The sequence below is a fragment of the Crocodylus siamensis genome, chromosome 13 (genome assembly GCF_052110815.1).
Source record: "Crocodylus siamensis isolate JL-2025a chromosome 13, ASM5211081v1, whole genome shotgun sequence".
Lineage (NCBI taxonomy): Eukaryota > Metazoa > Chordata > Crocodylia > Crocodylidae > Crocodylus > Crocodylus siamensis.
In genome coordinates this window covers 14,977,311-14,992,231 of record NC_143407.1, presented here as the reverse complement: position 1 = coordinate 14,992,231, position 14,921 = coordinate 14,977,311, and the positions used below count along the sequence as shown (strand labels likewise).

General features: G+C 41.5%; 1 protein-coding gene across 6 annotated transcripts in view; it reads left to right on the top strand.

The window, feature by feature from the left end:
• PPP1R12B (protein phosphatase 1 regulatory subunit 12B) overlaps nt 1-14,921 on the top strand; it is a 187,186-nt gene that overhangs the window by 79,113 nt on the left and 93,152 nt on the right. For 4 of the 6 annotated variants that reach the window (XM_090024874.1, XM_090024875.1, XM_090024878.1 and 1 more), the window contains 3 exons: nt 1,728-1,853; nt 4,438-4,608; nt 5,426-5,608. In XM_090024874.1, coding sequence (XP_089881000.1) covers nt 1,728-1,853; nt 4,438-4,608; nt 5,426-5,608 — 480 coding nt within the window. The remainder of the gene's footprint in view (nt 1-1,727; nt 1,854-4,437; nt 4,609-5,425; nt 5,609-14,921) is intronic. The other 2 variants (XM_090024876.1, XM_090024877.1) reach the window with 1 other exon arrangement.

Below are 14,921 nucleotides of genomic sequence, written 5' to 3'. Positions count from 1 at the left end.
TCCCAAGTGTGTAGGTGTTTAAAGGTTGGGAGCTCTATCACTGCATCTCAACCTCAGGGAATATGCCCTCAATTTTGAAGAAGGGGAGTGAGGTTTTTTTCCTAATGAAACCAGATTATTCATCATTTAAAAATATGCAGGAAGTGACATTTGTAACATACACCTCTCCTCACCCCATTAGTATATGTATGAGTGGGCCTTGTCCTTTAAGAAGTAAGTTTCTATTCTTGATCTCGAGCTTTGACTTATGCTCATAGTAATGCACCTTGCTCTGTTGTCACTTCCTATCTACCTTTGCTGTTAAGCTATCTCTTGCTTTTTGGCATAATTTACATTTGTGAGCTTTTTGCACCGTGACTTATGTCTTTACAGTGCCTAGCATAATGGCATCCTGGTCCTTGTTGATTTTCCCCAGATACTTTTGCCATATACATGGGAACAGCATCCAGTGCTTTAAGATGTGCATGGGGAAGTACTGTTTCTAACAGGTCCCTTTGTAATGTTTTTTCAAGGGAGTAGGAATTTACAAAAGTTGAAAAAACATAGGGAGAAAAGTCAGTGCAAACAATTGTGGAGAAACTGTTGCAATGAAGAGAAATCTCTGATAAACCATTTCACAGTGATTAAATTCTTTGCTACCTGTTGCATTATAGTTGATTTGAATCTCCCACCGTTCTTTGCATGTCAGTAGACAGCTGGTGTTTCAAATTACATATAGAATGACTTGGGACTATTTTGAACAGTGCCTCCTATTGTGGGGTGCACTCAGCTGAGTGCTGCCGAATATCCTTTGCTCTCTGAAGTGGAGACTAAGATTTCAAGCTAACCTAGCAGGCAGTAGTCACCGCATACTGTAAGATACAATTTTTGCAGTATTGTTTCCTTTTAACGTAAGTCAAGTCAATGCTACATGGAATCTGCAGGAGACAAAGTCTATCTAGGATGGATGGATAGTTTGAATTCAAAACTGAAAAATAATTGGGAGCTGTGGAGTGAATGTCACACAGTGTCTTGTTCCGTTCATTGGCTGGAAGGAATTGCCATAAAATACTTCTAGGATAGGGGTGAGGGACTAAGCTTTGATGTAGTTACCCTATTAAATTGGGTTACTGATTATTTGCTTCTAGACTTGCTAAGTAGTCCTAAATACTGCTAACTGTTTAATACTTGCTGTAAGCAGTATTTTTAAGAAAATAGCATAGGATTTATCATGTTGGATCAGACCAGTGGCCTGTAGTCTGGTATTCAGTCTCTATTGGTGACCAGCACTTAATGCCTCAAAGTAAAAACAACCCTTCCAGATGCAGCCACTGCATCTGAGCAGCCGTGCAAGGTGACAAAGCAAGTTCGTTCTACATAATGCCATCGTCTAATGTATGAAATGACAATCTTTAGATAAGTCTGAATTTTAGAATTGTAAGTGCTTCTGGTCAGAAACTGCATGGCACAGTGTCTCCAAAATACTATAAGCTTGTGCTATTTAAAGAATTGCCTTGGCAATTACTAGAGATAATTTTAAAGCAAATGGGGGTATTTCAGTTACTTATCCCTGTGGTGAATTAGTCTGCAGATGGAAAGGAAGAGCTTGTGTTGCCTGAATATTAAATAGTCTTCGCTTCTGCCAATGGATGCTGAAGCTGTGGAACTTACCAGGAGGCTGGCAGTTTGAGGAGTCAAGACTAGACTGCAGAGCTTTTCTAAGCCAACTTAATGTTCTCTTACCTCAGAGAATCTGCTGTTAATCTGGTGCGGAGTGGTTCCTACACCCGGCAATCATGGAAGGATGAACCAAAGGGAAACGAAGCCCCCCAGACAGGTGCACCTTCCACCTACATATCTACCTACCTGAAAAGGTATGGCCTGAAACACTTTAGATACAGACAGCAGAATGGATTTTTAACATGTTTTCCAGGCTTCTAAAATAGCAGTTTTCTATTTGCTGCATGGTTATAGCTGGTCTTGGTGTGCTCATTGTTACAGGACTGGTGAAACAAAATATACAATCTGTTTAGTTTTTCCATTATAAACGCTGTCTCCCAAGACTTCATTTTGGCACTGAACTTTAAATACTGTACTGACATGATTTAGATGCAACATTTCATTTCTTAGATGTTGGTGTAATTGCTAGATGACAAAAAAAAATTCCCCTTGAATGTAGGCTGAAGTAACTCAATAGTGAACTTCATAGTATCATAGTTGGTAGGGTCAGAAGGAATCTGAGCATATCATCAAGTCCGACCCCCTGCCATGGGCAGGAAAAAATGCTGGGGTCAAATGACCCTGGCGAGGTAATTATCTAGCCTCCTTTTGAAGACCCCCAGGGTAGGAGTGAGCACTACTTCCAGATCCTAGCCGCCCTGACTGTGAAGTAGTGCTTCCTGATGTCTAGCCTGAACCTACTCTGTCAACTTGTGACCATTATTCCTAGTCCAGAAGGCTACTAAAAAGTTAGTTCTGATAGCCTACCTCTAACTGAGGTATACATTAAGGTGTAATTATTTTACATCACATAATCAAAAAAAAAGTAGTACTGTCCATAATTCATGCAGATCATCAGCGTTAGAATGTGATTGATGTCCCCAAATCAACCAACCATTTTCTTTTGGTAGTTGGAAAATGAGTTTTGTTGCAAGTGCATGTGCTACTCTAGAGAAGTGATTGCTGATGAACTAGGGAGGCAGAAAAAGGAAAAAATCTGATCATATAACCCCCTTCCCCTTCTCTGTCCCACTGGCAATATCTTCCACCATTTCACCACTATCTTACCTCAAGAAAGGCGAGGCTCCCTCTAATCTTTTGAAATTCAGTGCAAGGCGCAGTAAAGCTTTCAGGATTTTAACATGTTGCTTTATCAAGTACCTGACCCCAAACTGCATAATTTTGTCCTGAACATGGAGGATTTTCCTTTAAATAGCTAGAGAGAAGTTGATTTCTTGTAAATGTTGCTCATGTGCCACATTCTAGCTTTTAGGAGATGATTGCTGATAGAGTTAAATTTTCATAGGATATGGTTCTGTAGCGATTGAATAAATGGAATACCATTTATACAAAAGGTGCGAGAGCTGGATATTTTGAAAGCAGAAGACATTTATTCCAGAGCAGCATTGAATTCTAATGACTCCACATCTGTCCTGGGACCTGATGCTAACAATTCGGGCTGTACTGCCCCTCTCTCTCTCTCTCTCTTTCTGTCTCTGTCACAGACAAGTGGCAAGAGTTTATTGCTGCTTGCAGGTAGCATCTCAGAGGCATAATATAGAAAAGATACTGTTACCTTATCTGAAAGGTAGCTCAGTCAGTAGAGCTACTGAGAAGTTTACATTTTACCAGGACTTTACAACTTTTCAACTATGTGCTCCTGCTAATCTAGAATCAGATACACAATTACAGTTTACCAACTGTACTGTGCTCCTGTGATTTAAGGTGTATAGGGCTGGCAGTGGAATCATAGCCCAATAACTTCATGTGAAAGGAGTCTGTGAAAAGACTTACTTACAGTATGCTCAGTACTGTTGTGCTGGATGAGGAGGGTGGCAGTGAAACTAAAACTTGAAGGAGAGAGGCATTAGACAGTCTGATAAGGAGCTGGGGAGGACTGGAGGTGGGTTGAGATGCCTCAAATAGAGGACAACAGGAATAGTCAGTGTTTTTCCCCCCTCCAGGCTTTGGTTGTTCCTTCTCTCTTACTGTCATGCTGGTTCATGTCTGTAATATATTTGCGCATCCAGTCTACTTTCTCTTCTGTTCCGTGTTAGATTTCAGTCTGTTGCCTGTTTCTCTCCTGGCTCTGGTTCCAGTCTTGCCTCCTAGTCCTAGTTTTCTAACCTCAAGCTCTTTCCCAATATTTTTTTAGCATGGTAAAATGTATATTGTGCTAGTCCTTGTTCTTGGATATGGCTGAACTGTTTTGGTCAAATGGTTGAGGCAGCCAGCACCAGCTGTAAAAAATTTCAGTCCAAGTGATTAGGTTTTGTCAGTTTTAAGCAACTCAACAGGGTGTCAATGTGGGCAACAGCAGTGTTTCCTGATCCTCCTACAATACTTATTTCTTCTTTGTGTTGTGTTGTTTTTTGTTGTTTCTCTCTCGCTGTCCTTCCCTTCCCTTCTGATTAAGTGCACTGTTGTGCCTCTAGTACTGCTTACACTGGGATCCATTTTTCCCCCAGGCTTTCTCCTGTTTTCTGACTTTCCTAAATTCACCTCCATTTCCCTATTTTCTCCCTGAACTCTGTTTTATTTTTTATAAGTGATGTCATCATAATCCTGTTGTGTATGTCCCAAGTCCGATCTTTGGTGACCTTGGCACGTTCCACTCTCCTTTGCATTCATTTTGATGAGACATAAAATGTTCCCTTTCCTGTTCAGCTGAGGATTCTGGAGTGGTCTGCCTGTATGTTAACCATGCTCTGAAGGAGGCAATCCTGTGATATTTTACAGTGCTTCATTTGGTAGAAGTAGTGACCTCAACAGTCCCTACAGTTCAGCCAATCGCAGTACATCTCCAGCTACCTCACCAACTACCTCATTGGGCACCCAGTGGCAACCTGCCTCTTCCTGTCCCACATCTGTCAGTGCGAATACTACTGCATCAGTTCGCCAGTATACTAGGTAATGGCTTGTGACTCGTTCACGTGAATCTTTAGGTAAAACAAAGTTTCAAGAGTTATGGGGAGGTGCATGTTCTGAATCCTGGAATTGTTCAGAAATTTATTCCGTCATAATCTGTTCCATGATGAGTTCTGGAAACCCATTTCAATTTAAAAAGTACATGTATTTGTAGTATGGACAAATGTACATTTGTAGCCACTTTGAAAGGGGAGGGGAATCTGCTGCTCTAGAGTGCACAGCAGCTGTTACACTAACTTTTATATCTGCATGAGCTTGCAACCATATGAGTAAGCTAAATTGCATTAGGTTTGACCATAGGTGAAGCAAGGTTAATGTAGGAGCAGTTTTGCTATACTTGCACTGCTACAGAATTGTAGCATAAGAGCTTGTACCTGTATCCTTTGATAGCAATTCAGTTGCTATTTCTGTTTATACCTGAGGTGGTTTTAGTAATGCCTACACATCAGGAAGCGGCTGAGATTTGCATGCATACTCTTAGCTTGGTCACTTCTGACATGAATGATCAACCATTCATTCTTGCTTTTTGCACATGGAATCTAAGGTTGCTCTGAGGTTTTGAACAGGATCTTTGGGTCCATCCATTTTCCAGCTTATTCACCAGTTTAATTCTCTCAGTCTTTCCAATCACTTTCTGCCCTTTCTTCTAGATGTCCTTAAAGGTACCATTTTTCCAGAACCAGGAGCAGAGAATCAAGGAAATAGATTGTTAATGTTCCCTTAAGGCAGTTGTCTAGTCTTGGTAGCCAATCCAGTTCCCTTAGTTTGCATCCTGTTATGTATGTCTTGTCTGTTTCAGAGTGCCATCCCGGCAACAAAATGACTCTGCTGTAGAGAAAAATACAGAGAACATCTCTGCTATCCCTCCACTAAGTGTAATCACAAATCGCACTGCACTCAGTTCTGCCAATGGTGTTACAAATGCCAGTGCTGCCGCAACTACTGGAAAGGACTCAGCTGAGGAGGCCAGGGAACGCAGAAGGTTAGTGAATAAAGTCAGTGCTTTTCATCCATGAGATCTGCATGTGTTTTATATGGTAGTGGTACCACACCTTCTTTAGGTGCTTCCTGGTGTCACTGGTTAATGCTCACATCTTCCAGCTTGAAGTCTTAGATTAAGTTGTCACTGGGTGTGTCTACACGTGTGCTTTAATAGCCTACACGTGCATTTGAATGGCCTATTTTACTGTGCATTAGAGCATCACATTAAAAACCAAGCTAATATGCCAGTGCATAGTAAAAATAGGCTACTATGCATTGTCACTAAAAAAGCATGTGCTTTCACTGCTGCGCATTAGGGGAGTCTAATGCACATTTATTTAGTACCTCACATTAGAGGTACAGAATTTAGTGTACAGTAGCAAAAGTGCATTAATGAACGTATAGATGTGCTGACTGAGTTGAGTTGAAAATGAGTTTGGTTTGAGCTTTTTCGTTTGTGACCTCTTGAGGTACTTCATCTTGGTCTCCTGGAAACAACTCTGGTAATTAGATTTCAGTCTCTGTAGTCTTTCTGGGTACTGATTTTTATGGTGGTGTGTGAAGTGAATACTTTTCTGCAGTGGACTCTGGAAGTCAATGTGTCTCTTTAGTCTGAAAGCACAGAGCAGTGTCAGTTATGTAGCTATGCTCCTGGTACAAAGAGAAGGAGTTATTAAACGTAAGCTGAATCTCTGTGTGGTTGCCATACAGTCAGTGACATTCACAGTAGCAACATTTTACAGATTGTTTTGATGATGAGGCTGGTATAACCTCTTATCACATGAAGTTACTTTTAAATTTCAAAAGAAATAATCCTGAGGTAGCAATTTGTAAGGAAAGCTTTATCATGTATCAGTACATACAGAACAACAAATGCGCAGCGTTTATTCTTGTGAACAAGTTAAATGTGCCAGAACTATTTCTCCTAGTGGTGCCACACCAAAAAGAAATCATAAAACAAACAGCAATACTAAATTGTAATATTTTTACTATGCAGCCTGCTCTGGAAGGAGATAAAGTAACTCAACAGGAGAACAGTGCTTGTGGGAATTAGATTTCTATAAACTTATTTTTTTTTGGTCTTAAAAGTCCCAGTTCTCCCAAGTAGAAATGGTTCTGTATTAGGCTAAATATTGCCAGAAAATGAAAGAGGAGGTGAGCTATAATAGAAGTTGTCAGTTCTTTACTTCACAGAGCCATACAGTCTGTGTTTGGCTATAGGATCATCTGTTCAGGCAGCTTATAACTAACCTCTCTCTCTTTCAGTTGTAGTAAATCTGAGAGAGGGAGCTAGAGTAATCTTTTTCAACAAGTACTTGAACTCAAGCAAATAGATTCTCTCAAGCTACTATAGCCAAGCCTCTCATGGTGCAGTGAGCTTTTTGCATGGGTAAGAGTACAATAAGGGCTTGCCTTCTCAGGGAACTGACTTGAAATACTGATTGCAGAATACCTGAACTATGCTGTCACCTTGTATGGGCAAATTTTATTTCACAGTAGTACCTGTGTCCAGGTGAAATAAGCCGACTTGCATAAGGAAATCTTAGTGAAAAATGTGTTTATTTACATGGGCAGTTAAAATGGAGTAGCAATTCCCATTTTAAATTTTCGGTTGTTTTGTTTTGCTGTAGCATCCCAGTGTAGGTAAGCCTGAAATGAAATATTAGTGGCTTTGGATTCTTCACAGAAATGTTTTCACCCAAATGCATGTTCTTGACATTGACAAAATATTTTTCTCTGTAGGTAAAGTCAAAATTTGAAGCAGCTATTAACCTTCTCATTAATAAATTGAGGGACTGTGGCACTGATGCCTACACAGTTGGATGGGGCAAAAATCGGCTGATGGGGTGCACCCAGAGGGTGGTGGTGGATGGGGTCGTACTCGACCTGGCAGGATGTGAATAGTGGGGTCCCCCAGGGCTCGGTCCTGGGGCCTACGCTGTTCAACATCTTCATCAGCGACTTGGATGAGGGGGTGGAAAACACGTTGTCCAAGTTTGTCGATGACACCAAGATGTGGGGAGAGGTAGGCATTCTCAAAGGGAGAGAGAGGCTGCAATTAGATTTAGACAGACTACAGAAGTTGGCAGTTGGTAACAGGATGGGGTTCAATGTAGATAAATGCAGGGTGCTGCACCTGGGGAGGAGGAATCCACAGCATACATACAAGCTGGGGAGCTCCCCCCTTGTGAGCACAGAGGCGAAAAGGGATCTTGGAGTCATTATCAACTCCAAGATGAATGTGAGCTGCCAATGCCAGACCACAGCCAGCAAAGCCAACTGCACCTTGTCATGCATCCAAAGATGCATCTCAAGCCAGTCCAGAGAGGTGATACTTCCCCTCTGTGCAACAATGGTCAGGCCACAATTGGAGTACTGCGTCCAGTTCTGGGCACTGCACTTTAAGAAGGATGTGGCCAGCCTAGAGAGGGTTCAGAGGAGGGCCACCCACTTGGTTGGAGGCCAACGGGGCAGGCCCTATGAGGAGAGGCTGAGGGACCTGAACCTGTTCAGCCTCAGCAAGCGGAAGCTGAGGGGGGATTTGGTGGTTGCCTACGAACTCGTTAGGGGAGATCAGCAGCAAATAGGAAGGGCCCTATTCCCCCCAGCAGCACCTGGGTTGACAAGGAACAATGGCCAGAAGCTGCTGGAGGATAGGTTCAGATTAGAGATTAGGAGGCACTATTTCACTGTTAGGGTGGCTAGGATCTGGAACCAACTTCCTAGGGAAGTGGTCCTCGCTCCTACCTTGGGTAAATTCAAAAAGAGGTTGGGCAAACACCTGTGTGAGGTCGTGTGATCCCAGCGTGTGCTCCTACCAGTGGTGGGGGAGGTCAGACTAGATCTGTTCAGGTCCCTTCTGACCCCAGGCTACTTTGAAACTATTACTGCTTTAATATGTATTGCAAAATTTAATACACATAAGCATTGTAGGATGCATTGATATTTTGTGAGTAGTCTTCACTGAAATCTGGTCATTGTAAGAAGAAAAAATTTTGCTTCTTCTAGCTGATGGTTTGCTCAGTAGTTCCTCCATGTTTTCATTAGTGCATTGCCCTGGTGGGTTCAGACTGCCTTTGCTAATGTGGAGTGACGAGTAGCTGGGGATAGTGGGACAGAGGACTGCTTGCAGCTTTTGAATGGGGTTCTGGGAATTGCAAAAGCCAGTTGTGTAATCCAAATGGAAAAGTGTTCTTTTGAAAATAAGCCAGTTTGTTAAAGGAAAATGGGTAACAGTTGCTGGGAAGCACTATATGGATTTCAGCTCCCGATGGCAGCTGTCACAATAGTATGTTCATGTAGTTCAGTGTTTCTAAAGTTCCAGGTTTCTCTTAGCAACAGTGACAACATAAATAAGCCCACCGGCTAATATTAGATCATTGAGATGTCTCTATAATATAAATTGCCTTTCTAAAGCCAAAAGATTAAAGTGAAATGCTCTTTTAGGTTTTGGGAAGAATGACTGGCAGGGTGGTCTGGGATGATCTTCTTTCTCCACTGAATACCAGTATGCCCTTTGTCTTGGATTCTGAAATATCATGCCATCTGTCTTGCAGTATCTTTACCACTGTGTTTTTGTTAACTGTGTTGATTGGCAAAAGCTAGAATAGTCACTTGCACATCACAAATAAATTCCATGTCGTTCCTTTAAAGGGCACAAGCAGTATCCGTTCAGTGGAGAGATTCTGTGCAGTTTGTATAAAGCCAGGACGATTGGGAGTGGGGGAGGAACTTGTTCGTTAAATCCAGTCAGCCCTCTAATGGTATGTTCTTGTGTACACAGGTGTATGTTAGTCCCCGTCCCCCCCTTAATTTTATTGCAACATTGCACCATTTTGTGTTTGAACCTGCTTGGTGGAAGCTTCCTTTGCATCATGCGCTGCCCCAACTTTCTTGTCAGCAGATATTTTCTTTCGCACAGTTGTAGAAGCTGGAGATGGTGAATGCCCGATGGGCCATCTGGATGTTCATCTACCAGTGCAGTACCATTTCCTCTTGTAAATCTGTCGATCCCATCTAGCTTTACAGTTTGTAATGGAATAGTTTCCTGAAAGGCTTGAATTATAGGCTCATGCAAACCATATAAAGAAGACATTGCACAAAATTCTTTTCCATATATAAGAGAGTAGTAGATCTTTCCTTGGTTTGTGTTCAAAAGAAGTGGATAGTAAGGGCTTTGTAGATTTTTTTGTTAGTTGCAGTCTCCCTCTGGTGAACTGATTGTCTGCTGCTTCTGAGGTGTAGTGGCGACCCCTGTTGCCTATAAGAAATTCTTAATATTTACAGCAGGAGCTCCCATTGCTGCTACTGCTGTTGCAGTGATTTCTCTCAGTTGTTAATAGTTTTAATGATCACTTTCCCTGGAATTGTGTCTGTTACTGCAGAACTTGTTAGGTTGGGACTGTGTTCACTGTCCCACATCACCTTACCTTGCACAGAAAACATCTTACTTGTTCAGTGTGCAGATCCTAATGTACCTCTTAGATCAGAGGTTCCCAACCACCGGGCCACAGGCTGGTACCAGGCTGCAAAGGTTGGCTGCCTTGTTGCTCTCCACTTGCACCCCTATCTGTCTGCCCATGTGAGCGGCTTCTGCTGCTGGCAGTCATGTGCAGGGTTAAAGCTGGGCAGTGGGGCAGCCCCGGGGGGGGAGGCAGCTGGCTTCATGTGTCTCATCCTGCTCCCTTGCCAGTCTGCAGGTTGGGAACCACTGTCCTAGATGGACTGCCAGGTAGATGTTGTTGAGCCAGAACCTTCCTGGATGTTAGTTGCCTGGATATTGTTTCAAGTGCCTTGCTGATCTTGGAAGGTTTCAGAGAGCTCAGACTATCATCCAGGCAGGGCTGATTCAGAAAAGGCTGTTAAATCTTTTGGGATCCCACCCCAAAATCCAAGTGAGGCTGAAACATAGTGTGAATGCCATTGCTTGTAGTGAATTTTCACATACTAAAGGAAAGCTCATCCTGCATTACTTTTTGAAAGACAGAGGCAAGCCCCTATAAAGGTTTGTGTTCCTCTAGGAACAGTGTAAAGGGCTACCCCTAGATTTGAAATCCAGTCCCTTTTATGCAAGTTAGAATTAGTGTAGCTAATTGCCCCCACCACTTTGAAACTCCTCTGCCAACTTGTCTAGACAACTGCAGCTTTTATTCAAGTGTTTTCTCACACGTTCCACGTGAAACATCTATCCAAACAGAAAATAGTGTTGACTGCCTACAGTTGACTATAGACAGCCAAGTACATGGTTTCATGGTTTGGTTCCCTTTTTTTTTTTTTCCCCCCATGTTCTTGTGTCAAATAGTAGAAAAAACATGCAGAAGAACTGGGTCTGCCTCCTTTATGACTCCAAGGTCAAATCTCAAATCTAGCATTGGTTGCTCTCTACTTCTCCTTGAAAGAATTAGATGTGATATTAGGGAAGGGGTGTGATGTTAGAGTAGAGACCTTCTACAGTTGACTGTCATTTGGTCAAATGTCTCTGTTTTCCTTTCCTTTTAATTCCAGTGGGATTTCCAGGGATCTAGTAGCATCATGTAGACTAAATTCTGTAATGTGTATTAATAACTGAGGCCTATGACCTCCCACATCAATTTTGTTAGACTAGCAGTTTTGGCAAGACTGTTTACCTCGTGAGTCTTCTCTCATCGAAATTCAGAACACAATGGCTCTTAGTAGAAGTTTGGATGCCTGGCATGGTTTTAACCCTCAATGTTATCTTGTTACTTTCCAAAGCACATGGAATATGGTCTCCAGGGAGGTAGGCGAGAATATTGAGATTTTTTTTTTTTTTTTTTATAATGTTCTTCCCATTTGGTAGGCCCCAAAGCAATCATTGAGCATCTTACTACAGGTTTGCACATTTTAGAGAGCCAGGACTTCATAAGCTAAAGCATTTAATTTGAGTGAACATTCATAATTCTCCTTGTAAAAATGTATTGGGATCTTAAACATTTAAGTTTGTATGCCCTGTGCTCATTAGAAGGGGAAGAGGTTTTTTTTTTCCTTGTGTCAAACTGTGGGCAAGCAAAGGACAGCAACAAGTTAAAAGGTATCTTTGTACTTCAAGCAAGCAATCATTGCATGTCTACTGTTGAAAGCTCTTATCTGCCATGTTTTTACAGTTAATCTCTTACAGATAAAGTTGTCCCTTTTTAAAAAAGCTGCTAGTGCTGGTGAGATGACGTGGGAGGGCAGGAATTCTTTTGGCTGTTTGATTTCTTTTCCATGTTCGGAAGAGGAGAGAGTTCTGTTGCTTTATCAGAAATCGGGCTTCATGTTTATTGCGAAAAGGTTGAGGATAGGGTGGAGTGTCACTTTTATTGAGCCTAGTTTCCTGTAAAGAAAGCAGGTGTACTCTGAGGCTCCTGGCTCCCAGATTAACTTTCTCAAAAGTGTTCAGGGAAGGGATTTTATTTTCGCTTTCACGTCCTTCCTCAGGAGAGAAAATGCAGAACCTGGAATTTGGGCAGAGGAGTCCAGATTGTGGGTTGGCCAGCTGAACTCAAGGGCCTCCCCGTGGCTTTCTAGCACATGCAAGAACCTAGAGGATTGCTCAGGAGAGCTAGAGAGAGATCACTTGAGCTTTAACAGTTTAGAGACTGCAGTAAAGGAACTTGACAGTGGCACAAACAGAAGGTAAAACTGCCTTTCACTTCTAGACTTTATTAATCCTCTTCTGTATCCAGATTATTTACATCCTTTCCCTCCTCCCTTATTAATCTAAGGCATTGATGCATCTCGTTTGTTGGCTTACTATATTTGATAGCTAGATTGTCTTGGCTGCAAGTTGTATATTCAGGGTATATAGGTATTGCCATTTTCCTATTCCATAATATCTGATTTGCTTTTAACACCTCAAAAATGGCTCTGGTGAGGTTAAACACTTATTGATATAATCAAGAGCCACTATATGAGGAATTAATAACTGAGAACTAACTTAGCTGAAAATTGACAATTTCCTTTAATTGCCTTTACTCCATAGCACCTGCTGCTGGATGCTCCGGACTTGGTGATGAATCAAGTCAGTCAGTTGCACTAGAGATTTTGTTGGATTTTTTTTTTTTTCAGTAATTGGAAGAGTAAAGAATATATCCTTTTCATTCTTTCAGGTAGAAATTAGTTTTTACCAAAAATCCTATAAAGCTGAGTATCTTCAGAATAAATTGAAAGGCTTTTGAAGCCAATAAAAAATTGATAGTCTTAGCTCTATGGAAAATGTCAGTCTGTTGCAAAATTACATTCACTAATATTCTCTGTAAGCTGCCTGGAGCTGAATCTTTGCTGGTTATTTTTTCTTGAGAAATATTGCTGAGATTTCCAAAATCTTTAGTTCCACGAGATGGCAGCATAGGGCTGCTTAACCATGTGTGGGTGTACATTTTTGCTTCCTATTTCTGAGCGACTCTTTCAGTCCTGTTTCACTATAAATGTCTGGTGTCAAGAGGAATGTTTCCTCAGTGGTTAGCGTTGTTTGTAAACGTGTGTATTTGTGTTTGAGGAATTGGTCTTGCATCCAGCTGTAAAGATTTGTTGAGGAAAGTTGTTAGGACTCCAGGCTCACTAATTTTATTCAAGAAATGCTCCTCACTTTAAGATGAATGACACTGTATTTGAGTTCATTCTGTACAGTAGCGCTGAGATGAAGCCAGACACTTGGGGTACAGGGTCAGTATTGACTTCAGATTGCCCCGCACTAGCAATTATGATCCTATGGTTGCCCTGCCCTAGTTATGCCACTGGCTTTGGCTTCCAAGGTATGCCTGGCTTAATATTTCATTGATCATCTGGGAAGAGATAAAGTGCTAACAGCTGACTTCTTATTCTACTTGCTCATGCAACAACTGTCATCTTTATCACAAAGGTGCAACTTCTCCAATCCTCAGACATCAGCATAAAATGGTTCATTTAGGTATGCAGAACTATATACAACACTGTGCTTGGTCCTACAGCTGCTTTGCATTACAGCTCTATGCTAAAGGCAAAGGCAAATCAATTTGGAAATCCTACTTTTGTGTCTGGAGAACATTGCATCTACTATAGCTGCAGCTGTTACCTAGGATTACTAACCAGAAAATTAGCACGGAGGAAATATTTGTTTTTTCTAGCTTGCTTTATACTTGGCAGCAATTTCCCTGCAGTCATTTAACTTCTCTCTCGCTGGGAAGCAAAAAAAACCCCCTCCAGTACTTCTCAGAAAGACACTTTTTTATTTTAAAATCAGGATCATCAATTCCAAGTGAGCTTGATTGGGAATGACACTTTCTAGGAATCAATTTAAGGGGCACTGTTGACTTGAATGTTTTGAATATGTATATTTAGTTCTTTCCACTAATTTCTCACTTCATCATTCACAAGCATTCTCGCCAGGCTTCCTCTCTACCGCTTTGTGTCCGTAATGTAGTTCGGTTTCTTTACCCCCATAGCATAGTATGGAGCACCTGATGCCAGAGTATGGCCAGCATTGGGGTCTCATTTGAGTCCGTTATCCAGCCACTTGCACTTTTTACTGTACTTGCACTTAATTCTAGCTTTAGACCAGGACTGCATTGTGCTAGCTGCTCTACAGACACAGAACAAAGACAATCTCTGCCCCAAAGAGCCTGTCAAATAAGAGGCAGAGTTACAAAAGCGAAGTAGAGTTTAAAGGAGTGGCAAAGGAACGCTTGCATTTTGAATAACAAGCGACACAGATCACAGGTCTCTCTGGATGTCCTTATTGCTTTACTCATCACTTCCGTGTGTTTGGTTCAACTGAGCTTTTACATATGGAGAATTTCATCTTGTTCTTTTTGCTTTTCAATCTTATTGGAAAATGGATCATTATAACTTATGAGCAAGTCAACGTTTACAATGGATGCACGGCCTATCTGAGCAAGTTGTTTACTACAAACTGAGCACATTTTAAAGTACTTGATCATGAAATCTTGTTATCCTCCTGCCTTCAGCTTATTAAATCTCTCAAGATTACCACACTGTCTCCTCTCTGATTTCCCAATTTAAGTACCTTTCAGTCTGACATCTTATCCTTCACTTCTCCCTATCAAGTATCCTTCTTAAATGTTAACAAGTTGGCTTTTCGTGGCTATAGATTTAATCAGTACTTACAGATTACTTGGCTTGATGCTCACAAACATCCTAATACAAAGAATAGCAGCCCTCTGTATCTGCTTTTGTGTGCGATTGGGAAAGAATCCTTTCTACGTATCTCCAATATATGACTGGTCATTGATTTTTGTTGTCAGGTTTATATTTTATGCAACAGTCTAATAGATCATGTTTTGGGAACTGTTATCAGCATTGTTTCCTTCAGAGCT